The sequence below is a fragment of the Charadrius vociferus genome, unplaced genomic scaffold (assembly GCF_000708025.1).
Source record: "Charadrius vociferus isolate BGI_N301 unplaced genomic scaffold, ASM70802v2 scaffold450, whole genome shotgun sequence".
Classification (NCBI taxonomy): Eukaryota; Metazoa; Chordata; class Aves; order Charadriiformes; family Charadriidae; genus Charadrius; species Charadrius vociferus.
Window position 1 is genome coordinate 3,926,766 of NW_009646931.1, and position 27,574 is coordinate 3,954,339.

At 40.2% G+C, this 27,574-nt stretch overlaps 1 protein-coding gene across 1 annotated transcript in view; it reads right to left on the minus strand.

The window, feature by feature from the left end:
- Positions 1-308: 308 nt before the first annotated feature.
- The window catches only part of ANKRD55 (ankyrin repeat domain 55), a 48,338-nt gene continuing 21,072 nt past the window's right edge, over positions 309-27,574 (minus strand). The window contains exons 7-11 of the mRNA XM_009894693.1: positions 18,030-18,214; positions 15,615-15,782; positions 13,449-14,113; positions 7,748-7,849; positions 309-577 (exon numbers count right to left, since the gene is read on the minus strand). Coding sequence (XP_009892995.1) covers positions 309-577; positions 7,748-7,849; positions 13,449-14,113; positions 15,615-15,782; positions 18,030-18,214 — 1,389 coding nt within the window. The remainder of the gene's footprint in view (positions 578-7,747; positions 7,850-13,448; positions 14,114-15,614; positions 15,783-18,029; positions 18,215-27,574) is intronic.

The following is a 27,574-nucleotide window of genomic DNA, read 5'->3' on the forward strand; positions in this document are numbered from 1 at the left end:
CTCTGTAAAAGGCTTAACAGCACATTGCTGCAATAAGATTGCATGTTATGAGGTTTCCATTCACAAAATAGATTTACAGCACATTAGATATCGATTTAGTAATTTCATCATAAATGAAAAGTATAATGAAAATGCCTGTATAAATACACAGTGCTGCTTTTGTGATGTGCTACCCTTTCTTGTTTTTTGTTCATTTACACTCCAGTTCACAAGAGCATCGTTAGTGCAAATTAATGAGATTTTACTGTACAGTTATCTTGTAACAAGCTCTTAGATATATTTCAGCTGATTGAGGCCAGTGTAATGAGTTAATTTTCAGCGCCTGGTTTGGTGATACATTTGTCAAGCTCTTCTGCAGGGTTAGATTTCTTCTGGCTTGGGATAGCAGGTAGGACACGGCTTGGTTTCAGAGGCTCTCCTGATAGACCAGGCAAGACAGAATTGAGCAAATGACTCTGGGAATGCCCCCTTTTCTGGGATCTGGAGGTTGGGGCTGGTGGGAGAATAACTGCACCAGTCCTTAGGGAATTTAAAGGCAGGGACTTAAACTTCTTAGCACCCTGAGATGGTAGCTGAACTAGAGGAAAAAGAAAAAGAGAAAGAGTGCACAGAAAGTGAAAAGCATGACATTTTTACAACGAGTTTGTTACTTTCTTTGAACTGTTGTTTGTTTTGTGTTGTGTGTACACAAACCTGCATTTGAAAAACATGATCAAAATATGAGTAAAAAATTGCTAAAACCTGGCAGGGGTGGGCTTCAACTGAAGAAAACATCTCCAGTGTTAAGCAATATACATTGTGTTTGGTGATCAGTAGGACTTGGTAAGTTCAAAGGTTTACTGTTGATAAGCAGAGAATCTATATTTGTCTGAAGGAGACTTGGTCTGTTTGAAGAGATTTCCACAAGACATTTTTTCGTCAAAAACCACAGGCTGACTGAAACAGAAATGTTCCATGGGACTATATTATTTTTAACAAAACCTTTGTGGGAGGATGCTGTATTACCTAGGGTAAATTCTGATTAAAATCTCAGGAAGATGAAATGGAAGAACCTGGGACACTGTGTCCAGGTTGCTCTAGACACAGTCAATCATAAAGATAGGTCCACATGTGCTCTGCAAGTCACAGGCCACAAAAGTAGCCCACTACCCTGTAGCACACTAAGACCCACACTGAAACAGAAGAGCCACAGCTGTTGTATGTCTCATGTGTCTTGTAAGAAACTGTGGATTTTTATCATCCTTAATCTCCATCTCCCACTCAGCAGTGTAACATTGTTTGTGCTTTAAAGTTGATGTAGTTCTGTATCTTCTCTAAATTGAAATCCTCAGGCTCCTTCACTCAGGCAACTCACTAATTTCCTAATTTTTTAAAAGGAAAATTCCAAACCTTAATTGTAGACCTATTTTTCTCTGCCTTGGAATTTATTGTGAATTGCACTAGCTTCTTTTAATTTAAGTCTCCATTTTATTCACAAGCTCTTTGTATACAAACAGCTTATTTTTTTCCAGTTTAACTATTTGAAAAGTTCCCTACTGGAGTTAGCACCATCTCTGTTTTGGCTACAGAATTTTCCTTGCAGTTTTTCACATTAATTTTTCCTTGGTTGCATTCTCATTCCATCTGTGATTTCCTTCCATCTGCATCTGTTGTGATGAATATATGAGAGGCTATTAATATTTTCCTCTGAGATGTTTTAGCTTGCGTTTCATCTTACTAGTCATGGTAGCCTCCAGAAGGTTATTTGGATTCTCTTTCTATTTTGCTGGGTTCATCCTTTGAAACTAACCACAAACACTTGGTAATGGTTCAGGTATTAAAACCCATTCTCTGAGCCAACCACTTGTCCTCAGATTGGTATCAGGCTTGTGTCCTGTTCTTTACATGCAGGAAGTATCCTGCTATAAAGCGCTCTACTCAAAAGGTGACCATCTCAGCCTGTTATCATTCCATATCCTGGTCAACTCCAACGAAAACCTGAGTGTCCGTGTTGCAATTTTTCCTGGTGCAGGTTCAGGGAAATTCTACAGAAATGAGGAACGGAGAAGAGTATTCTCTCTTAACCCAATGAAAATCTTGTGTAATTCCACAGGAACACCTGAAGCTAATGTAGATTTGGACTGTTTTAATAGAGGATAAACTGATAAATGAACTAATTTTTGTTAGAAATAACAGACCAGAAAATCAAGTAGTATGAACTGAGTAACTACTGCAATCAATGTACCTGTGATAAGCTGGACCTTACAAGTCAATTTTGCTCTTAAAAAAAATCCCCCAACCATACTAAACATTCAGCACACTCGAGGAACTCATGGGTAGAATAGTGAATGGAATTTCTTGAGGGCTGTAGAATAAAAAGACATGAAAAGAGGACTTACGGAATTTCGAGTCAGTTAACCTAACCAGAAAGACCCTAAATACCTAAAATCCTGCCCACAGCTGGTATTTTTCAGAAGCGAATCTTTGAACCTATGAAGTCTGCCTTCTCACTGCTCATCAAGAAACATCAGAAAGAATAACTGGGGCACTGGAGATTTGGATGCAGAAGAAGTGAGAAATTATGTAGTTTTAATGAGGAAGGATTATTAACTTTCTCAAAAAATAAGGTAGATCCATTACTATAACGTGGACACACACCTGATGAAAAAAAAGGCACTCAAGGTGTGATTTCCCAGAGAGCAGGTTTACAATGCAAAATGACATTGATAAATTGGAGAAGCAGTAAGAAATTCAGATAATGAAACTCAGCCAAGGCAAATACAAACCACTACACTTATGGAAAACAAACAAAGAAATCCCAAACCAACAAAAGTCCAAATGTAAGATGGGGAAAAACTAGCTAGGGGAGTAACAGTCATGCAGGTAACTGGGGACACAGACTGTGCCTGAGTCAGAAATATAATGAAGAAGTTCAAGCAGAAATCCTGCAGCTTCCGTGCCTCGACAAAGCAGAAGCACACCGGTCCTGTCATGCAAGCCCTTCTGTGTCTGCAGATTTACATAGTATATAATTAATAAGTCAGAAATTTGCCCTGTTCAGTGCAAATGTTACCTCTCCAATGTCTGCAGTGGGCACCAAAAGAGCTTTACATCTGTCTATTTTTTTACTATATACATTGTGCAAAGGAGGCTGAAGTTCTCCTTGCCATATTCCCCTGTACCATATGCCATATACTCGTCTCATCGTTCATTATTTATTTACCAGGAGCAGTAATTCTCTAAGATTCAGCAGGTTTCTATTTGGGGCAAAGCAGAATATTTATAGAGAGGATTGCTAATATCGGTACAATTCAAGTTGTGATGGTCTGAGCAGGCAGTGTTTACTAGACCTGTCTGGCCTTTGGCAATGTAGTGTAATTCACAGGTCATATTCAAGATTCATTCATGTTCAGAACTTCAAGAAATCGCTTAGTTCTCCTTTCCATGAAAAAAACCCACCAAACGCAAACCATTAGTACTTGGCTTTCATTTGTATTGAATTTATGTGAATCAGGCAGGGCTAAATACAATAAATGAGTGCATTTGTTTCCTGGCACATGATAGAATGCTTTGAGTTCACTGAAATTTTGGTGTGTAAACCAAATGCATATTGAAAGGCTTAGCTGTTTCCTGCTTTGGAGCATAGGCATATATATGTTCATGCATTCAAAGTTTACACCTGTGAAAATATCTCCAGAACACTTTGTGTACTAAGTAAGCCCTTAATGATGGGTTTGAATAGGGCAAAACCAGCATAGTTTAACTTCACCCTCATGACAGTGTAGCCATCACAAAGCCATGCTCATTCAAAGTAAAAAACAGCATCCAAACATCAGTGCTTTCCACCTAGTCCTACATACTGTACTCAGTTTAGGAAATTTGATAAGGATTTCAGGACTGGTACATGGATGGCTTTGAAATAATACATACACTGACTGCTATTAGAATATGCATTGAAACACATGAGCCTGGACACAGCACTGGGGTCTGCGAAGAACAGAACCCTTAAGGTTGCCATACATCCAGAAACTATATACAGTGAAAGCACCAGTAATTATTTATGTTCAGAGGGCAGAGCCGGCTACAGAAGACCTAGTGATACCATAAGAGCTACTAATTCAGGGAGCCTTTTCTGCTCAGTAGAGACTCTTGAGTGGCTGCTATTACAAACTGCAGAGACAGGAATAAGGCTGTCAGGGAGGCATTGCCTAAGGAGTATGTACTCCAGTAGAAGGGGTGGCTTTTAGACTCTTCCTTTTGCAAGCAATGGACCATGGCAGCCCTCTGCAGAGAGGATGGTGCTTTGTGGAATCCTTTGCTATTAACTTGGGAAAGAAAAACTTCAAATCATGATTAATAGCAGCAAAACCAACCACTGATCCCCAGAAAATATTGTTAAATGACCTGCAGAAATAGTTTGGTTTTTTTTTTTTTTTTGTTCAACAAGTTATAACCTTACTATGGTTTCAAACCTTCTAAGCCACACGAAGAAGTGAGAGCAGCAGAGAGTTCTCTAGAAGTCCCATATTTGTTTCAAAAATTATTCTGGCATTGTGTGAGCAGTGTGTGATGGTTGTAAGCCTGTTTTCCAGATGTCCTTGGGAGAGCCGCCTGATGAGATAGAAAGGGTGTGCTGGGGGTGGAGCAGGAGGATGTAGAGTAAGAGAGATGCCAGGCTGTGCTGAGGCTACTCAAGAAGCCATGTGGGTGACCTCTTTGGCCCTAGAAACATCTGGATGCTGGGAGTTTATAAACTATGGTTTAAAGTCACTCAAGGACTCTTTTCCTAGGCTACTGCCTCATTCCTATTATCCTCTTTCTAACTTATATTTTTAGATGTTTTTGCTTAGAGATTAAAACATCTCTTCCTTTTTTTTCCATTCCCCTTCCTTTTTTGGAGAGATGTTTCTTCTTTCTGTTAATCTTTGAGTAGTTTCAGTTCTCTTTCTAATTTATGCTTATTTTATTTTTCTAGCTCCCTGGTTGCTTTTTTTCCCCCACTGGCTTTGTTGGATGATTTTAACACACATCTTGTGTAACGAAAATATTAGAGAAACAAAAATGTTTATCTTCAAAATTCATTGCTGGAGCCATTTGCCTGGATAAAGGCTGTGTCCAGACCAGTAATATTTTTAGGGCTGGATGGAGGATGAGTGAAATCTTGGCTCTGAAACAGTTATTTGGAAAGCTCCAGGATCAAATGTGTCATTTGTGTTAACGAAGAAATGTAATCTGTTTTGCAAATAACTTTGCTTCTCTGTTATTGGCTTGAACTGATGTTCAAGCAGTAATGTCACCTGGATAAATGTGCTGTGTTAGTTAATTAAGCCATGATTATTAACTGTGACAACTGTATCTTATTTATTAAACACAGGTTTTGGCATGAGACTAGAACTGAAATCCTAACTGTTTGTATGAATTACTGCAAGAACACCAGTGATTATGAAATAATTTTTTTTAGGATTTTGCTTACAACTATGTTTTAACTAGAAGACACAGACAACATTAGTAGAAAGCTTAAAAATAGAAGACTTGAAGCTGGGGTTTTGAAAGCAATTAGATTATTTTCTTTCCTCTGTGCAGACAGAGAATACCACCTCAGTATTCCACATATCTCTACTTTTCTTCTTCCTCTCTTGTTTACTGTGTGGCAGCAGTGCAGGATTCTGTATTTCCCCTACCGAATCTGATGTTCCCTATAAAGTTACCTCTACTGTTTCGTTTTTAGTAATATTGTTATAGCTGCAGAATTGCTGATGAAACTCAGATCATAAGAGGCAATGAATATTAAATTTAGCTCTGAAATGTGAATACTTTAGGACCTGGCTGATCTGCAGGATGACAAATAGTAAACTGCAAATCCTCATCCAAAATACACTGGGGGATTTGCGCTTAGTGGAGCACAAGAATGTGAAGGCAGGACACTGCTGGGAGTAGGGCTAGTGTTTGTATGTGAAGAACATCCCAGTCACTGGCTGGATCCAGCCTGGGACACTCATCAAGTCTTGACACTCTGCTGGGCTGTGGGAGTGGGGTGATGCTTTCCCTGCTCTTCTTGCTTCTTACTGCCTTGGGAATGAGGAGCTGGCTGAAAGTGCAGAGGAAAAAAACGCTGCTGCTCTCTCAATCCCTTTGTTTTAGCTCCTGTGTTACAGGAGCTACCCAAACCAGCTGCTGATAGAATGAGAGAAATGAATGATTCCCATCTCATAAAAGCTAGTCTATCTGCTATGCTTAAGACAGAGAGAGATAGAACATCTTTTCACCTATGGAACATTCAGAATATGGCAAAGTTTTTGGAAACCTGATTATCTTGTTCTAATCCTCTTCCCTCTAATTTTTGCTAGCAAAAGGACACAAAAATCAGTGTAATGATATTTTTCATGCTCTCTGCAGAAGGGTCATTCCTTATCCTGGCTTTTATCTCACATATCCAACCTTTGTCTGCTATGCAGTCATTAGGGTGTTGTCATCCATCTCTTTGCATCCTGTAAGTCACCGTGTTACATCATGTCCTGACCCCTGTGAAAACCTACCAGAGTCATACAAGCATATGCAATCCACAGTGAAACTGAGAGTGAAAAATCCTGTGTCTGTGAGAATTCCAGTCACCTCTGCTCTGGAAAATAAATGTAGAACCAACTCTCCTCTATGTTGATGTACATCACTTCTACTAGGCCAACGCAATGCAACTCATTGGAGAAAAGGCTTGTGATCAGCAACATAAAGTCCAGCTGGAGATGAGCCAGTCACTAGTGGAATACCCCAGGAGCTGATACTGGGGCTAATACTGCTTGATGTTTTCATTAGTGACTTGGATGATGGGGCAGAGTGCACCTTCTCCAAGTTTGCAAATGATATGAAACTGGGAGGAGTGGCTCATACAGCAGATGAGTGTGCTGCCATTCAGAGAGACCTTGACAGGCTGGAGAAATGGATGGACAAAACTCTTACAAAGGGAAGTCCTCCAAGTGGGGAGGAATAACTCCCTGCTCCAATACATGCTGAAGATCAAAAAGCTGAAAAGGAGCTTGTCATAAAGGAACCTAGGGGCCCTGATAGACAACATGCTGAACATGAGCCAGCAGTGTACCCTTGTGGCAAAGACAGCCAACAGCATCTGGGGTGCATTAGGAAAAGTGTTGCCAGCAGATTGTGGAAGATGATCCTTCCGCTCTGCTCAGCACTGGTGAGACACATCTGGAGTGCTTTTTCCAGTTCTGGGGCCCCCGGTACAAGAGAGACGTGGACATACGGGGCAAGTCCAACAAAGGGCAATGGAGATGATTAAGGGATTGGAATGTCCAGCCTCAGCAGGGAGGCTGAAAGAGCTGGGATGATTCAGCTTTGAGAAGAGAAGGTGGCTCAGGGGATCTTGTCAATATGTACAAATGCCTGATTGGGGGGAGTAACGAAGAGGGACCCAGAATCTTCTCAATGGTGTCCTGTGAATAGAAAAGAGTCATTGGGCACAAATAAGTAAGAAGAAGCTTTTTTACGCTGAGGGTGGTCAAACATTAGAACAGGTTGTAGTAGTCCCCATCCTTAGAGTTATTTAAAACCTAAGTGGATGTGATCCTCAGCAACCTGCTGTAGGTGACCTCTTTATGGGCAGAGGGGTTGGACTAGAAAATCTCCAAAGGTGCTTTCCAACCTCAGCCATTTTACAATGCTGTGAAAAAGGAACATGAAACCTCTCTCAAACCCTCAGATGCCAATGACGTAGGCACATGGTATGATACTGTAACTGAGACTTGCCTGTACTTACTTTTGTGAGCACAGTGGTTGGGTATTGGAGCTAGGCTGTTCCGTACTGGAGTAAGATCTTTTATTTTGGGTTGGTCTATGGACATCTGTTGAAAACTTTTACCTGTGAAAGAAAAATATGTTACTATATGAAAATAATTGTAAAGAATATGGTGCACTGTAGATCTCTGGCTTCTAGAAAAAAAGAAAACTTACTTAGTAATTCTCAGAAACGTGTAATAACAAGAAAGCACTGACTGAAAAAGACTGTTGCTTTGTTCTCTTTACGTTCATTAAAAAAAGTGACTGATTTAATATAACCTTCATGTGTACCCTTATCACTTCCTATCGTATAGTATAGTAATTGGTCTTAAAACAGGCATAGTCAAGTAGCTAGGTCCCTGTAAGAATATTTGGACACTAAAGTTGTAGAAATATTCAACTAGATGGATTTGATTTCAGAATCGAAGTTTAAGTTTGCAAACTTTTCTAATATGATTTCAGCCTTTCTAAGTACTACAACACAAATGGAGTTCAACTGCTGGTTGGAAAATAAGATTATTGGAAGTCTATCAGCAGTAAAGGTAAGCTTTGAGAGGGTTTTGCTGCAGGTGGAAACATAGCAGAACTGGTATAAACTGATACTGATTTTTATTAAACTATTTTTATGGCAATTTCATTTTTATCAAGAAGAATAGATACTGGAAAATGAAAAGTTAATTGGCTAACTGTGACGTTTCACTGGCTAAGATTAAAGATAACTTTGGTCCAGTACTATTAAAAAAGACAATGTTTTAGATGAGGTAATACATTTCACTACATAAAAGACGCATCAAATATTGTTAAAAAAGTAGAAACTCAAGCACCAAACCAACATTTTTCCCAGATCCTTTTCCTGAGTTGATCTTATTCTGTGATGTTTGAGTCCCTCAAATTTTTATTTTTTATTATCCCCAGATCTGAGATGGACCTTGTAAGGAGTCTTGAGTTGTCTTGCCAAACAGCTGCTTGTTCAGCGTGGCATTGCAACATAGCTCATTGCAGAGCAAGCATATGCTCTGTCGGCACGCAGAGACCAGGGGAGACACAGGCTGGATGTAACAGGACATCTTAAGCAATAGGAAGAAATGGAATGAGATAAATTGCCTTTGTGGCTTTGTAGTTGGTACTTGAAAATACCTGTGTGTTGCTGGGCTGTGCGAGATAAAGCTGTAGGAAAATAGTGTAGAACAGTTTCCTAGAGGTGCACTGAAGTAGTCGTCAAGACTTCTGTAACTGTGTGACTGACTAAATGGATTCTGTGTGAAAGGAGCTGAAGTGGTGTTTGTCAGAAAAAAAAAAAATAAAAAAAATGTTATAGTGCAGCCTTCAGCTCAGCATGGAGCAAGATTCTGGTCCAAGACTGTGGCAGTTGATAGAGATTGACTCAACCTACTGGATCCCGTGGGCAAAGCTGATGCATAATGGGCTAAAGCACAAACAATCCCTTGTGGATGAGCTGTGTCTAATAGAAACAGCTTTCTTTTTCCCCATGTTTTACTCTTTATTTAGTCTTTAACAATTCTCCAGAGGGACCAAAAAGTGGGTTTAAAAGTTGGTAAAATTTCTTCTATAGACATGGCATCCACTGCGCACAAAGAAATAAATATCCATTCCAAAATAGCAGAGTCAAGCCTGCTGCTCCCATTAGTGCAATTTGAGTTACATTGGCTTCAGTGATGCTTATGCTGAGAACTAATGGACTATTATGTATGTACCATTATAGCTTTGATGATGGGAGGTTGTTTTTTTTCTATCAAGAGCTATGTTTATTTCATAAATAGGGATATCTGGCAGCAAAACAACAGTGCAAAACATAATCATGTTTGCAAGGCTGATATGAATGCTTGGATACTTGGAAAAGAATCCTTGTTGTGTAAAAGTTCTGGCATCAAGTGGAAATATTCTTCTGCTCTTTCTTTCTATCTGCTCCACATAACACCAGAAAAAAAAGTTTTTCTTTAAGACATCATCTTCATCATCACCAAGAGCATGTTTATTGTGGCATTTATTTTTGAATGTAGTAGAAAGGAGGCAATTTTGCTTTTATAAAATGCAGGACTGTCCTGCATTTAATTTTGTTTACTCACATTTTTTATGGGTTGTTCTTTGATTTTCCTTTGCATTTAGGTAGGTGAACCACATTGTGATGTGTTTTGTGGAAAAGTTCTAAATGTTATGATGAATGTCCCACTGTAAATCAGTCCTTCAGCTTCAGAAGGAAACAGCCACACTAATCAGCTTTGCTCTACCCTTTCCTGGCCAAGAAGTGCTTCTTGGAAGTGGACTGTAGAAGTGGACTATACCCCACTGCTTATGCCAATATAAGCTTAATAATAGCCTATTTTTTACATTACCTGTTCCACCAAATAGAATGTATTGGGCTGCTGTAATAAAACCTGTAATAAAGTATCGCCTTACACCTGGAAGGTTAGTAATCTAAAAGATGAGTGGGTGAGAGAAGGTGGCTCCAGCTGTTTAGAGGGTTCTAAGAGCTGCCTTACAGTTGAGACAGGCTTCCTTTTACTCATATCAGTTGGAATTTGTCTACTTAAACCGTTTTCCCTGTGGAAAATAGATGGTAGTACATTTTGCAAAAAGAGATGATTGCAAAGCTCATAAATACAAAATGCTTCAGCTGTGGATGTGAACTCAGCACTGTGTCTGGCAACTGCTCTTGCAATATTGACAATAGTTTTTGGTACAGTCTATCTTTGCTCTCCCCAGTGGAGGGGAAGACAAAGTAGTTATTCTGAGGGAAACCAGTGGCACGATAGTAAGGTGAGTCTCATTGCTATTCACAGCAACGTCTCCCCTTTGTGTAAGTGCTAAGGCTCAGCTAGCAAATTGACTCATCTTTCATTTCCAGGAGCACAGAAAACAGAACAAAAAACCTCCAAAAATCCCCATTTATGTGCCAGCTGCCTTAGTAGCAGTAAGCACAAAAATTAGCTCTGACTTTAATAAAGGCCTGCTCATGCAAGACAATCAACACTGTGTGTCAGCTGAGAAAATAGTTTTCAAATTGAGCTCCCCTAGATTATTGATACCCATAATCCTGCCTTGAATATTCAGTAGTTAGGAAATTACAAGTAGCTGCCCCAGTCACGACTTGAGAAATAGAGTATTAACACTTCAGTGTTCTTCAAAGAGCAGATGTTGTTTTTTTCCCCTCAGCTAGGCCTCCTGCAAAAAAAAACAACCCAAACCAAACACAAAACCAAAAAGAAAATACCTTTCTTCAGAGAGCGCTGCCTGCACAGTGCTGCTGGCTGTGCTGGTGCTGGGCTTACTTTGCTTCTGATCCCTCTAAGTCCTGCAGGCACAGTGCACTGGAGACCTGTAAGCCCTGGAGCTTGTACAGTAAATGCAGTTCTATGCTGCATTTCAGGTTCAAGTTCAGGTGGCTTTAATTACAGGGGCAGACAGATTTAAACCACACACAGGCGTGAAGAAGGATAAGCAGATCTTTTTATCGTGAAAAAATGTTAGACATTATCTGGGTTGTGCAATGTATTCCTGTTAGGCACTCTCTGCCTCCTTACAAGCTTTTAATCCACATGCTTCAGTGGAAGGCCTTTCTGCCAGTTACAGGACTCTTTTTATGGTTGGAAAGTTTTGTTAAAGGGAGCTGGTACACAGAGAACTGGGCTTAAAGCAGACTTAGGCTTTTTTTATCGGAGGGAGATAATCTGTCTTAAAATGCCTTACTCTTCCTTTGGACATGCAAAGACAGCTCCCATTGTAACAATTACAGGATATCCTATAACTGATACGATTTTGCCCTCATTTATCCGTGTAGACTGCTAGTCCTGTACTGAGTCCCTGTGCAGATCATGGAGCAGTGAGTGGATGCACAGGGACCGTCCTGATTCAGCTGGTTGCAGCTTTCTGTCATAGGATGTTCATAGAAAACCACTTGTCCTTTTGTTCACAGCAAACAAGGATTTAACTATACAGTATTCTACAGTCTTAAGAAAAATCTATAATCACATTTTAAATAACATGGTAATTACTTCATCATCGAATGTATTCATAATCTGGCTAATTCCACCACGAAATGTTTCCCCATAGTTGTCCTCAGGTTTAGTTTATCAGTTTGAGTTCACTCATGCTCCTACTGTCAACATGAATGATCTCAAATATCTCAGTCTCACTGTACCCTATTATATTAAGGTTGCAAAGAAGCCCTGCAGGTTTTCTTGTCTTGCACAAATGAGCTGAACCTTGCAGAGTTCAGTGTAGAGAGAGTCATGCTGGAGCAACCCTTGCTAGCCATGTGGAGTTTGGGGTTTGTATGGTTGAATGAATAGCTGAAGAGTGCACAGTGAAAAAGTAGTGACACCTATAGAACAAGTCTATCAAGCTTTCAGGAACGTGTCCTGATGTTCAGGAAGTGGAACTTTTTAAATAGCTCCTTTTTACCCTGAAAAACTCATTCCAGGCTTTATTTGCACAACATAGAATAATCTGTCATTCTGAAATTGCCGTCTCTACTTTCATTATTAGAGACGTGAACAAAGATTTTCTATTTTATAGATCCCTTTGCTTAGGAGTCAGTACAGTTTGCATTATCATGAAAGCTCAGATGGTGACCTGACCTAACTGAGGGGTCTTCTCAGACAGGGTTTCTGTTCACTCCTCTTTCTACTGGGGGATAATAGCTCGTGTCTGTGGGGATGAGGGTAGGTTAACTTATTGTGTAATGTTTACTCCTTGTAATGGTATACTGGTAAGTTTGGGGATTGCTTTTTCTTGCTTCATTTTCAGTTGGATATTACAGTGGTTGGAAGGCATGCTAGATGTGTTTAATTTTGGCATAGGCATAATCCCAAAGGAGATGAAGTTGGAGACACTGATATGTTGAAGTAAACTCCAGCACACAGGCCAGCCAGCTAGATTCATTTAAACATGGATATGAGTCAAACAAAGTACTAGATCCCAAATCCTGCCAAACCCTGGTTTCGAGTTTACTTCAGAATTCTGATGCTCTGCTTTATTACTGTTGCATTACAGTTTCTAAACCACAACATAAAAGCATTTACTCTGTCTCTGTAAGTTTAGCAACCTGAATTCAGCTTTGAAGAGACCATAAGAACAGCACATTAGACCAAAGAAGTGGCACTCAGGGTGGGAGGAGTGGGAACGGGTGACACTACAGCCTGGAGTCAGAATATGTCTCTCAGGAGAAAGTGGCATGGTGCAGAGCTGTCCAGCATGGCACACGTTTACTCACCTGGTTGGATACAGAAGCAGCTCTCAGCACAGTTAGAGATTTGGGTGCAGTGCTGTTCCCTTGCACAGCTAGTTCCAGAACTAAACACAGACACAAGGCAGCAGGCATGGCAGTGGGTGCTAATGTGCAGTTCACAGAGCACATACACCATCTGCAGTCAGTTACCTTGCTCAGGTACTTCACATGCTTCCTAACTACCTGCTGTTTTGCTTGCTTATCAGGCTTACTTAAATCTATTATTTCCCACACCTAAGCACCTTGCTTCAGCTGTCAGCTGATGTCCTGTCCATATGCTGTCTATGATTGCTACTACATACAGGGAGAAGAAACTGAAAAAGATATTACAGAAAGAGAAATGTCACGGGTCAGACTTACTTATTTTTTCTGACTCAGCTTGCCACATCAGTAGAGATTATGGGATTTGGGAAATAGAGAAGAAAGAAATTACCTGATGGAGAACTGGGAAGTGAGGGAAGGCGGGGAGGGCACAAAAGTACATGGTGAGATCTATCAGAGTTTAAGCCATTTATCAGTTTGTCTGAAGGAGTCCTAGTACAGATTTTGTAGGAAACTAGCTGGTTAGAGTCTGTGCTCCAGGGACCATCCAACAAAGCCTGGCAGGGGCTTCTGTGGTCCAGCAAGTTGTGTTCACTCCTACTTTTTTGAGACTTGTGTGCAAAATGGTGGGTGCTGGTGCTGGAGGAGAAGCTTGATGTTGTGCTCTGGGAAGCAGTTAGGAAGGAATTGCCCACAGTGATTGGGGGAAGGCTCTGGGTTCTGACAGGCAAAAGTCCCTGACACTCTGGTTGCTTCTTTTCTGGCATGAGGTATTTTGTGTCTGTGCTCCTTCTTTTAAAGTCAGCGGTGTTCACGCACTCATTTGGAATGTCTTTGCAGTTTGTGTCCATAATGCAATCAAAAGTGGTGATGATGTCATCTACCTCTGAGGTCTCTTCTCTAGGATATCGGTCTCTGCTTCTCTCCTTCTGACTGTTTTTCTGATCATCTTTCTTCTTTTTGCAAGAGAAGATGTGGTTCAGCATGCTGAATCGTCCTTCTTTCTTTAGGAGATCATTGTTCTGGGAGGGAAACTGATGAGCTGGCTCAGGTCTACTGGAAGTAAAAATCAAAATGTGATGTCATTATTGCCTAATAATGAAAAAAATACTGCCTCTGTTAGCCCATGAAATGAGGTATACACTATTCAGATACATTTGCAGGGGTGCTTCAAGGAGGCAGAAAATTATGACTCCAAATTTGTAACTAAAAAAGAGTGAAAATGATGCAATGTTACTTCACTCTTTCTTATGGGGTTCATTGCCTTACACTCATCTCAATGTAGGCTCAGTGCAGCTATCAGGCGAAAAAACCAAACTTTTCTGGCTTCAGCGTCTACCAGCTGCAGAGTCATTGTTGTTAATGCTGAAGCAAGATCCAATAATAACAAGAGGAACATGCTGGGATCTTGAAAACCAAGTGGTCTTTGTCTTATGTCATATCTGGAAAACGGTATTTCCAACAGCACAATCATTGCTAACATGGTAACAAAAGCACTAGTTCATCATTCCTTCCCTTTCCCTTTCCCTTTCCCTTTCCCTTTCCCTTTCCCTTTCCCTTTCCCTTTCCCTTTCCCTTTCCCTTTCCCTCTCCCTCTCCCTCTCCCTCTCCCGCCCCCCCACCTCCCCTTTTCCTTTTCCGCTTCCATTTCCCCCTTTCCCTTTCGCCTTGCCTTGCCTTGCCTGTTCTACAGAGGCCTGCACAGTTTCAGAAGATCAAGATATTTGCCTACAGTGGTGTTGCTGCAGCGGTTTTTAGAATAGATTTCACCTAATTGACATTTCAGACCTACTCTGACAGAGTGCAGGAGAAGGAGGAGAGATCATGTTACCCATGTCTCACAGTTTGTAACACAGGAAATAACACTAACTGCTGACTGGAAAGGAGGGGAAAGCACAAAGAAATGTGATGATAAATGTCTTTGTAAGTGCATGCTCATTTACCAAAGCTGAAGAATTGAAATTAATTAAATGACAGCTGCTGAAACATGGAAATAGAATGAGAGAGGAAGATCATGAGCAATGGCGAAAGAATTATACTTTTTAACAAAAAAAACCCCCTCATAGTAAGAAGAGACAATCAAGGTAGAGAACTAAAGAAGGCCAGGAAAACACTCCCAGACCCTTACCCTGAGGATGAAAACTTGAAGTTTATGTTATTTGTCTGGCAAAGCTGCTTTTGTGTCCAGTCTGTCCCTCTATGTGATTACATGAACACACAGCTAGTGCTTAGAGATTTCAAAAAAGCGGAAGCTGTATATCTGAGGGCTGAAATTATTCTGTAAGATAAATTTTCTGCATGAAGGTAAGTGAGCAAGAGCTATACTCACATCTTCTTGGTTCAGAACCCTCTCCTGATCGGCAGACTAGCACTGTAACCACAGTGATGAGTCTTCAGTAGATGACTAATTCTAATGTTGCTATTTTGGTGGAAAACTTGAACTGAGTATTGCATATGAATTGAGGAGACATCACCCAGGCTCAGTAGCATACAAAAAGCAATACATTTGTTTTCTAGTCAGTGGCAACGTGTGAGCAAGATGTGAAATTTGTTTTACCTGCTCTCCTGAGACAGCAGCTTGATGCACGCTGTGTGCCCACAGTACATTGCATATGTCAGAGGAGTGTTTTCATTGATGTCTCGAGGGCTGCTGTCTATCCCCAGCTCTAGCAGTGTCTGCACACAGTCAGCTTTCCCTGCAGCTGCAGCCCAGTGCAAAGGTGTCCTACAAAAAAGGGGGAGTATCAATGAAATAGATTAATAAATTTACTGCTGAAACTATTAATGACATATGCTACTTGTCCAGATTCATGACATCCATTTTAAGGAATTTTCCAGCAACTTATCCCACACTGATGTAGCTGGCAGTGGTGGTAATAAGACCATAGACTGGCTTCTATATGTGTGCATCTATTTAGTGGTAGATAAAGTAGATATGGGGCTGCAGAATGCATAAACATGCTATATAATAGCATCTCTTCCACTGCTGGAGTGGCAGAGTGGGAGAAGTGCCTGAAGTTTTCAGATCAGAATTTGAAAAAATCTTTGTAGTGTCCACTGCATAGAATCATTGAATGGAAGGGATCTTAAAGATCATCTAGCTCCTTCCACTAGACCAGGTTGCTAAAAGCCCCATCCAACCTGTCCTTGAAAACTTCTGGGGATGGGGCATCTACAGCTTCCCCGGGCAACCTGTTCCAGTGTCTCACCACCCTCACAGTAAAGAATTTCTTTCTAATATCTAATCTAATTCTACCCTCTTTCAGTTTAAAACTATTACACCTCATCCTATCACTACACTCCCTGATAAAGAGGCCCCCCATCTTTTCTGTAGTCCCCCTTTAGGTACTGGAAGGGGCTATAAGGTCTCCCTGGAGCTTTCTCTTCTTCAGACTGAACAACCCCAACTCTCTCAGCCTATCGTCACAGGAGAGGTGCTCCAGCCCTCCTCTGGACTTACTCCAACAGGTCTGTGCCCTTCTTATGTTGAAGGCCCCAGAGCTGGACGCAGTACTCCAGGTGGGGTCTTACCAGGCTGGAGTAGAGGGGGAGAAAAAGGGACAAGGGAGAAAAAAGGAGAAGGGAGAAAAAAAAGGAGAAAAAGGAAAAGAAGAAATAGGGACAAGCTCTTCTCATCTTTGCACCAAGCACAATTAGCAATGGTTGGCTCAGAGCTCTCCCTGAAGGTAATAGGAAAAGAAGCCTCCCCCAGATGAATGAGAAGGACTGGACAGATCTACCAGGCAGTAATTGCCCCTTTTCCAGTTTCTGTGTTCTGGGCACAGACTGAAGCATATGTAACTGTCTTGAATCTATGCAGGAGAATCAAACTGATTTTCTACTTTGCAGAAGATTTGTGTATTGTCTTTGGAAACTTTTGTCCAGTTTCCAAATTGTAATATTATGTTCCTGTGAAAAATCTGAAAGCACAGAAAACACTATAAGAAAACTGTGGAAGAATAAAAAATAAAATTTGTTTTTCTCTGCCTATTTCTTTCCAGTCACAGTGCTTTCAGATTGGTGCATTGAGAAACAACAGAATGGAGATCTAATGTGTATTTACAGTGAACAGCTTACCTTTTCCCCTCTTCGAGTACAATACCTTCTATGGAAATACCTGAGAATGTGTCATAGAAGGTCATGTCTTACTGAGCTCTTAAGTGTAGTTAAACTCCTCCCTTCATCCTTTCCATAGAAACACAGCCTTCCCAACTACATTTTCCTGATGTTTAGAAACTTCTCCAGAACCCTGTCGGTTTTATTTCTGTTCCATTTTATTGCACTCTTCCATGAAGAATGCTATTATTTTAAGTACCTGAAGGCCTAAGCCAAGAAGACCTTGGCTTTTGCTCCACTGAGCGGGATAATCAATGCAAAGAGTCAGTTGGTCCTGTTTGCATTAAATAAATTTATGAGTGAAGTTCCAAGGAAGGTAGGTGCGGCTGAAAAAGAAGAAAGATGACTATTCTGCACTTATTATATAGGGATTTCATCCTGGAAGGAATCAAATGCCTTGTCAGAACGGAAGGTGAAAGTCCCCTGGTCCTGTAGGAATACTGTGTTAACATCTTAAATGCAACAAGGGAACATTGCCATTTCTTAAATACAAAGCAGCAGGATCCCAGCTTCAAGTTGTTGGATCCTGTTCTATTGTTTTGAAAAGAATGTTCACTTTTGATTGGAAGAAGTTAAGTCAAGTGGTGACAAAGTTCTTTCACAAATAATCTTATCATTTCCTACCAGAAACACAAAGTTAAGTAACATTCCTACTAGTCAGTTATTATACTAGATATCACACATGTGAGCTGGACTGCTTTGCATTGTTTCTGAGCAAGCACAGTTCTCTGTAAGTGCAGTTCATTAACTAGGCCATGGCCTGTGAAACAGGAAACACGATTATAGAATAAACAGATCTACTCTCAGGTTAATGGAAAGGAAGCAGCAATTTCAGTTTCAGAGTTTCCATGGTTACCTGTCATCCACATCGAGGGCCTGCAGGTTGCACTCCGGGACCTTAGCCAGCTCACTGATAATATCACTGTAGCCTGCAGCAGCAGCAATGTGCATACATGTTTTGCCATTCTCGTCATCGTAGTTTATTATTGCGGGTCCCTGGTAGTGGTCCAGAATGATGGAACACAGAATCCTATTGCCACTCTGGGGGAAAGTTCAGAGAAGAAAAGCATTTTATGATGGAGTCAAACCAAAGTGCATTTTTTCTGTTAGAGACGGCTAAATACAAGAATGGTATTTTGGTTTGTGTATACCAGACTCCCCAGGTATGAAAGCCAAAAGCTTCCCATCTCCTGCTGGGAATTAGGTTTGCTTTATGAATTTCCTAGAACACTTTGAACACTGGAAAAATAATAAATAATGTACCACTGCAAATACCTCCAAAAGTTACAGAGTGTAAATTACTCAACAGCTTTCTCAGAAATAACTTGGGGTTTTTGCCGTTTTGCTAAGCCAGAGTCCAGAAAGATACAAGCCTATACTTTCTCATAGAAATTTAGGGTTGGAAAGGACCTCAAAAGACCAACCCACTTCTGTAAGCCTGTCCAAGTACACCTAGAAAAGCCATGTCAAATATTTGCTCAAGTGGTTGTTGAAAACTTTCTTAGCTAGTTTGCTCCAGTGCTTCAGTGTCTTAATAGAAAGTTGACACTGTTCTCTAACCTGCAAATGAAACTGAACATTTTGTATCCTGACTTGGTGAAAATAGATAAAAAAAAGTCATGATTTTTTTATAACAACATAGAAACAAGAGGCTGGAAAGGTCTTTCTAGATCATCAAATTCAACCCCTGCAATCACTTGCAGCTATGTTACATCATACCTTTCATAAACTTACTGCATACATTAAAAGCAATTAGGCTTTTTTGTCCCCACTACTCCCAAAGGAAGGCAGTTCAAGAACTTGTTTGCTTTAATGATTAGTATCCCTAATTTCTATTCATACTCAGGGCTGATTTGTGTCCCTTTGTTTCTGTGCCAGCATTATTATTTAGATTAAATACTTCTTTCCCTTAGCTGCCATTTGTTCTTCAGATGTGTTTATAGACAATCATCATATCCTTTCTGAGCTGTTCTCTTGCTGCTCTGATCAGTCAAGGTCTTTTAAGTTTTCCATGTGAAATATGCTTTCTATTTCTATCATCAACCTACTAACCCTTCTCCTTTTGTGTTTTCGTTGTGTATCCTTGGAGAGGGGTGACTAAAATTGTACCAAGTCATACACAAACATTTTTTACAGGTCTTTGTACAATGACACTAGTTCTTTCCTATTTGTGTAAGAAATACCTCTTTTGGTATGTCACAGAGCAGCATTTGCCTTATTCACAGCTGTGTCCCATTAGAAGTTCCTAGTCAGTTTGGAATAACCCTTCATAACTCTGTACTTCTCTTCCATAGTTGTTTCCAAAAATAGAGTTTCTAGTTTCTTGGAGGTCCTTCTGTTATTAGCGCCCAAGTGCATGGCTTGAACATTTTATCCTACTCAATTTTGTCCCATTTGTATTACTCTAGACTTGAAGACAACCCAGCTTCCCCATTCTTTTCTGTTAATGTCTTCCAGTTTTTTGTCACTGGCAGATTTCATCAGAAAGCCCCTGTATTTTGTGCCAAGTTATCATGAAAGTATTAAGCAAGGTTGATTTCAAGCTTTATCCCTGAAAGTAACTTCCTTCCAGCCTCTATTCAACACTCTTCACTTCTTGATTTTAAGATACAACTTACTTTGCTTCTCCATACTTTTGCCTGTTATTTTGTAAGGTGTCTGCTTGTTCTAAATATATCTTCTAAAGATCATAGAATCATAGAATGGTGTCCCTCTGAAATCAGGAGTTTTGTTTTGTATGTACTTTGTTTACTCACGTGGTTAATTCAGAATCATGCCATCCAAACTTAATTTCTATGACCAGGTATTTTATAACACCCTCATTAACCATGTTAAGATTGATATTAATTTATAGTTGTCTGAAATGAAATGAAAAATGAAATGAAATGAAAAAATGAAAATGAGAATGAAAATGGAAAAAAAGAGCGTTGATCTTCATATTCAGGAATACCGAGATCCTACAAATAATTGTTGTTTTTATTCTCTGGTCTCCATGCCAAATGTCAACGTCCTCCATACCAGCATAACTCTCAGTTACATTTTTTGGTCACTAGCATCAGAGAAATCTCTAGTGCCATTCAGGGCTAACTAAATCTAGAAGTCTATTATATACTTCTAGTGATACCACCATAAACCTCTATCCAAGGTCCTTCTCCAAGTCAGTTTTGATACAAAACATTATTAACATGCAGTATCTTACTATTTCTGTATTCGTGTTCCAGTGACACTACTATTCCGCTAATTTTATATTGTCTTGCTGAGCCCGAATTTCACATCCTGCACCTACAGGTTCAGTCCCTCAATGTTCTTGCACAACTCTTAGCATTTTCATAAGAAATTTCCCACCGTTCTTACTGGCATTTTATACATTTACAGACTGTTCTGTCTCCCACTGATCTTCCATTTTCTAGACTAAACAAACCATTTCAACCTCTCTTCATGGGTCAAGTTTTTCAACCCACTTATCATACTTGGTGCTTGCTTTTGGCCTCTTTCCAGTTTGTCTACAGCTTTCTTCAACCATGTCACACCAAACAACATAATTATCCAGCTGAGGCTTCTCTCCTGACATTGAAAATGACATTGCTACTTCCTGTAGCCCACATGTATCACACTTCTGTTAATAGGTCCCAGAATTATGTTTGTTTGTTTTGTATCAACACCATAATTTAAACTCCTACTCACTTTGTAATCCACTAGTCTAGTAGTCTACTGCTCTTCATTTTATGCAAACAGCTTTAATTTTCCACAGTTCTTTAGACAGTGCTATTTTATCAATTTCAGTTCATTCATACAATTTATCAAAGTAATTTTGAATTTCATCCTGACACATGAAGTGCTTGGTGTCCCTCTAATTTGGTTCTAGCAGTGGGCTCTATACGTGTTCTATATTTCGTGACCTCATTATGGAACAAACAAAAACATTCTTCTGGCTGGACTGTGTGAGATATTTACCTCCAAAGATTATTTGAACTGTCCTGAATGTGGCTGATAGAGAATATATGATGTGTAATATAAGTCCTTGGGTTGATTTTGATTGCATTATTCCTTATTCTTCCCCACTGAGACATCCTATCTTTGGACTGAATTCTGGGTCCATTATAGCAGGCTGTGCTTATACAAATTGTGCTATTGATGTCATTCAGAGATTAAAATTGCATGTACTGCTCAAACCAGAAAGGGATAAAGAATTGGACTTTTTATAATCCCACTATTCATTGCCTGCTTAACAAGCTTTCTGTGCCATGTGATGAACTTTATCTTGTTGGCACTTTTCCAGTATTTCTGTGTTTTACTACATGGTATTAAACGGATCAATTGACATTCAAACATGCTATATCCAATAGCTTCTTATCTGAGGAAGCAGTAGTTGCTTTGAAGATGGCTATGAAAGTTTTGTCTTGTTTTAACAAATCAATGAAATTGTTAATTACATTTTCTAAATAATCAAAATGTATTTCCTGATATTTTGAACCTTCTGCTGAAAGAGATCTCTGGCCAACTGCTCTGTGGTTTTCCAGCTCTCTCTTTTTCGGAATGCCTTCTTATCTTTATATTCATCTTGGCTTTTTTAAGTTGCACACAAAATTCTCCTAAAACGCTTACACTGCCCTTATTCTTAGATTGATAGCTTTGAGTTGAGGTCACCAAAAATGTAGTCTTCCTGTGGTAAATTTACCATGAACCACAGTACTATTGTTAGACCAGGATGTTCAGTGGTAAATTTACCATAGGAAAATTACATGTTTTTGTAACCTTACTGTATGTATCTCTACATTTCATCTTCCCTTTTTGTATTCAAATTCTTTTCAGCAGCATTCTCAGAGATTATTAGTTATTTTTGCTACATGTTTCTATATAATTCTGCAGGGCTTACCCCAGTTCTCTTTACATTTTTGTCCCATCTCACACCTTTGCTTCCACCCAATATTCATTCTTCTCATTGAACTTTTATTTCTTAGATCACTCATCTAAATCAAACTTATTTCATGAAGAAATGTGCTAAAGCCTCGAGCCAGGAGCCCTTGCAAGGTAAACTCTTATTGTGCTTTCTGCAAGTTTTTGGCTGATATGTCATAGAATCATAGAATAGTTTAGATTGGAAGGGACCTTGAAGATCATTGAGTTCCAACTCCCCTGCCATGGGCAGGGACACCTCCCACTAGACCAGGTTGCTCAAAGCCCCATCCAACCTGGCCTTGAACACCTCCAGGGATGGGGCAGCCACAGCTTCTCTGGGCAACCTGTTCCAGTGAAAAATTTCTTTCTAATATCTAAGCTAAACCTGACGTCTTCCAGTTTGAAGCCATTCCCCCTCATCCTATCACCACATGCCCTAGTAAAAAGTCCTTCCCCAGCTCTCCTGTAGGCCTCCTTTAGGTACTGGAAGGCTGCAATAAGGTGTCCCCAGAGTCTCCTCTTTTCCAGGCTGAACAGCCCCAACTCTCTCAGCCTGTCCTGGTGTGTGTTATCTCCAGACGGTGGCAAACAACAAATTCACTAACAGGGTCATTAGCTCTCACTTTAACTTGATTACAACTCTCTTTTCATTAGCTTGGTTAATAAAAAGCCCAACGTCTGATAGTTGCATCTCTCAGTGCTTTCAAAATAAGAAAATAATTCTTCAGGAAGTATCCATCAAATCAAGTACCATGAGGAGAATCCTGCAAATTTGTGGCACTTTTCTGGTTTTGACACTTTTTTCACCTGTGTCTACCGAGTTTATCCTCATTGTTACTACAGACGTCGTTCTTATATTTCAACCTTTTGTATTTCCAACTGACATGTAGAATGATAATTTTACTTGGGAAGTTTATTGTCACTTGTGTAATATTCTGCCATAACATTGCATTTTATTCTGCCAGGTCTTCAATTGTACATAGCACAATGTTTTCCTTGTTCACTGCACTGTATAGAGGATTAATTTTTTCACCTCATCAGTATACTCTAGTGAACTAGACATTTCAATGTCAAAGAGAAGAATCATGTGAAGGCAGTCTGCTAAGCTGGCTGCTGCCTACCAGTAATGTGGAGGTGGGAGGGGGAGAGGAACAAGCTATGGGCCGCTTAACTGTTTTCAGGAAACCCGGAAAAACTATTTTTCTTCCAAGTGAATGCCTCTGGAGATTATGTGTTTAGCTTGTATTAGTTCTCCTATGTTTTTTGTCTCTTTGTATCTCATGCACTTTAAAGCCTTCCTATATCTATAGCCAGCTTTGCTGGATGGAATTTCCCCACTAGCAACTCTTGATGTTGCTTCTTAGCAGCAGCACTTTAGGACTGGTCTGCGTTTCCTCTTCTTATATATTCCCTCCTCTTTCAATTCCACACCTGTGAATCCAAAGCTTTGACTTTCTCTTTGATGTGCTTCTGCTCTGCCCCTGAATGGCTTGACATTTTAACCATTATTTCACTCCTTTCTGCAGCAACAAGCAAATACTATTCCCATTGCACTACCCTGGGAGGTAACTTACTTTTATAAAGAAGCATGATAAATTACTATAGATTAAATAAAATTTGTATCAGTACTTCTGGCTTCCTCCTGGAAACCATCTTTGTGCATCTTTGGGTGCTGTTTGAGTTTTTTGTTACAGAATGCTGGCTGGTCTCCCAACCCTTTTCTCTTTCCTCTTACCCTTCATAAACAGACACATATAGCGTATTTTAATATGAAATTCACTGTAGCACCAACAAGGCCATTTGGGGGGGGAGGTAAAGAACTTTTTCTCCTTTGCTGAAATAAAGAAACATGAGCTATTTCAAGTATTTGTTGAGCAACCCATAGCAAAATTTGAACAAATAACTTGTTTGTGGACTTTTTTCCTTTATAACTCCAGTTGAGGTTATTACATTGGTAAATACATCTTTCCTTTCAGAGTCACCTTTTTCTCCATTTTGATTTTGAAATTCAGTATTTACTGAAAGCAAAAGCCATTTCACAGACTTTTCCCACATGGCTTTGTTGGTTGGGGCTTGAAAAGTCTTGCTCTTTGACTCAGGGCTTTGCTGGCAGAAGCCCTGCATTCGGTTACAGCTGTACTAGCAAAACCAAACTGTTCCTCCAATTCCATTAATCCTTACAGGATTAATTTCACTGAAATGCAGTTTTCCTCATGTTCACGTTCAGTTCACCGTGGCAGTGCATTATGTCATTACCTTTACTGTAACATGAGTTCAGAATTTCATCCTAGAATCAGAGCAAGACAAATATGATGTTGCATTAACAGGGAGGGTATGACTGTTTGGAATCAGATAATAAGGCTGTATCAGAACAGCACATCCCTGTGTCATTGTAGATGCAGTGTCTGCCTTTTTAAACATAGGGAATGCCAAATCAAGAGCAGAGGTACAATGCGGCTCCTTCTAGTCTGCAGCAAACATAGTGCAGTGAGAAATGTCCATAAGGCTGGACACATGGGTTGCTGAAGAATTTTGCACACACTGCAGCTTTCTCCCATTGTTAAGGACTTGCAGTATCACCCTTCTCTACCCTAGACCAGGGAAAGCTGAGGAATGGAAGCATGTTCACTCTGCCTCCACTGCTGCCATGCCCTGGCTGCCAGATGGCTGTGTTGGCAGTGTAGAACCAGTGCAGAAATTCAGAGAACCCTGTGGTTTCTCTGCCCTCAGGGGACAGAGACAACTGGGCCCTGTGATGAGGAAAGGAACAATCCGTAATATCGTCTTCAGCTTTCCTCTTGCCAGGGAACCTTTGCCAGAAATTGCCTGGATGCAGCCCAGGCACTTCACAGGGTGTGTTTCTGATGGCAAACCAATGTAAATTAACAGCAACTCATCTGACGCCGCTGTAGTTACATTGGTGAGACTCAGCCAGCTCAGAGGGAAGGTTGTTTGTCTTCTCTAACCCCAGTGCTTCAGCCTCAGACACCCACTGAGACAGTATCTCTTGCAGACACAGAGCAACCCAGCTTGGCTTGACTTTGTGGTACTCTTGGAAAGAGAACGTGTTGTTGTTGTACAGGATACTTTGTACTGTGGCCCTCAGAGCACTGCTGCCTCTGGTACAACTAGGGGACGTGATGTTTTTAGAATATTTGTCCTCTCAGCAGCCTTAGTGGGTGTTGGAAAAAGCTACCAAATGACAAAGGCAGTCATGGAGGCATACCTCTATAGAGATATGTCACTGCCTCTCTTACCCTCTCTTTGCTCAAACAAAAAACTGCATGAAATACTGTCAGAAATACTCCAAGAATTTATTTTCCCTTGGAAACTTCTGTAATAAGTGTGTATGATTTACTGTGTAAATGACTATGGCTATGACTAAAATTACTTGGCAACTTTCCCCTGCTCTAGTACATTGTTGTGAGAACTGATTTCTCTGGATGTGTTGTTTATGTGCTTTGAAAAAGAGGTCATCTTTTATTCTGCAGTAGAATAAGTATTTGCTCCTTACTACTACCAGAGAAATGGAAACATTTGTCTTCCAGTGCCTGTTTTGTCAGGAGATCTGGACATTTATAGGTATGCAGAAAGTGTGGTGCGTGTACGTTACTCATGTTCTGGCATCCACTTGCAGAGTTACACATTAATTGTGTGCTGCTAAGAGCTCTGCCAATTATCCTGTACTTACCTACAGGTTTGGCTCGAGACATATTTCTACTAAGCTTAATGGGAGTTCTGCAACTCATTTCCTTGGAAATTTGATTGGCGTGGATAATTACACTGTCAACGGCATGTTCATACTCGAATAACTTTCTGTTTAACAGTCAATTATATCAGGTAAAGGCAGTTTTTCTGATGATCTGGTTGTACTAATATTGTATCTGGCATTGTATATCAATACTGCTGCACCATGTACAAGTCACAAAAGGAGCTTTGGTTTATGAACTGACATAAATGAAAGTGGAGAAATAGGTTACAGCTATAAAAAAAAAATAAGTAGCACTAGGGAACATTCCTGAGCGTTGGAACTCCTTTGTCTGTACTGTAAAATTTTTAAAATCCTCTGGGGCATGTTTTTGGCTTGGGTCAATTAACACTTCCCCCTACAGTTCCTGGACATAGTTCAGGATCTAGCATGGGCCACAGACCATAAGTGGTCTGCATATGAGCATCCTATTTTAGAGAATAAGAGTTTAGCTGTAGGACACAGTGTGTGCTGTGATAGTTGGTCTCGGTGCCAGGGCCAAGGCTCAAAAACATTCAATTTGCTATTGCAGACATTGTCACAAATGTTTAGGGCACTTTTGGCAAAAAGCTTCTGATGGTATTGGAGCAAGTTTATTTCTTACTCAAAACTATTTACAATATCTCTTCCTCCTCGTTTTTGCAACTTGACAGCTCAGTCTGTAGAGCCCTGCTGCTATGCAATGTTCCAGCCTCCATGAGCAACAGCTGTACCTTTGCTGGAATGACAATATTTACACAAGAAAGGGATTTCTTCAGGGTATGCTTAAAAAATGCAAATTGAATCTGTTTTTCATTTGTTTGCTAACAGTAAAAATTGTCTTTCAAGCTTAGTGACATAAAAAAAGAAATCACTACTCTCCCTTTCTTGCTATCTCTGGAAAACTGCATGAAACAAGAAGAAAAGAAATATGATTTTTCAGTGAAAGAAACCTGCCTGAAACCAAGCAGACTGTGAATCGTGCCTAGCGAAGTCACCTTTCCTGGCCCAATCCAACAACAAACATGTCTGCCATGCAGAAACACCCACTAAGTTTTGAGAAGTCTTTGGAAGTCTCTCTGAGTCCTTCCACCGTAGGCAGCCCACAGAAAAACCCCCGAGGTGCTGGGCTGAGAGAAGGAGTGCAGTGATCCCTCAGGAGACAGCCTGGCCACGAGCCACCACTGCCTTCCCTGGCCCCTTCCTCTGCCCTGGCAGGGTGGCCAGCGTGTCCCTGAGATGCCCTGCAGCAAAGGGGAGATTGGTTCCTAGAGATCCTGAAATTTAAGTGTGCTCTCACCTTCCAAGTAATTACAGAGAGGCTGCCACGCTTGCTCAGCCAAACACAAATGAGTAATTGCCTGTGCTTTGCTTTTACAATGTGTTTAAGATACGCAGGTATTTCTCTCTACTCTCAGGAAACGGGGGAATGAAATAATTGCATTGTTGCTATGAAGCAAATATGCAGGCTCGTCATTTTTTAAAACTTTGCACTCCAAATAAACCTCTAAAAAAGTCATAAGCACAGCTCCACATGGCAGAGTATTATTTTTAATGGCTTCTTTTTAGTTGCCTTCTTTTTATCCCTAGAGATCTGCATTTCTTCGCTTCAGAAGAAAATCTTTGATTGATTGTTTGTTTATTCTCTAAATGTAAGCTGATATTTTTACATAATCATATGACTGTGAGCCAAATTTTTAAGGAAAAGATGAAGAAACTTCTGGTAAAAATCATGACAACTGGCAAGGCAATGCAGGAAGACTCCAAATCTTCCC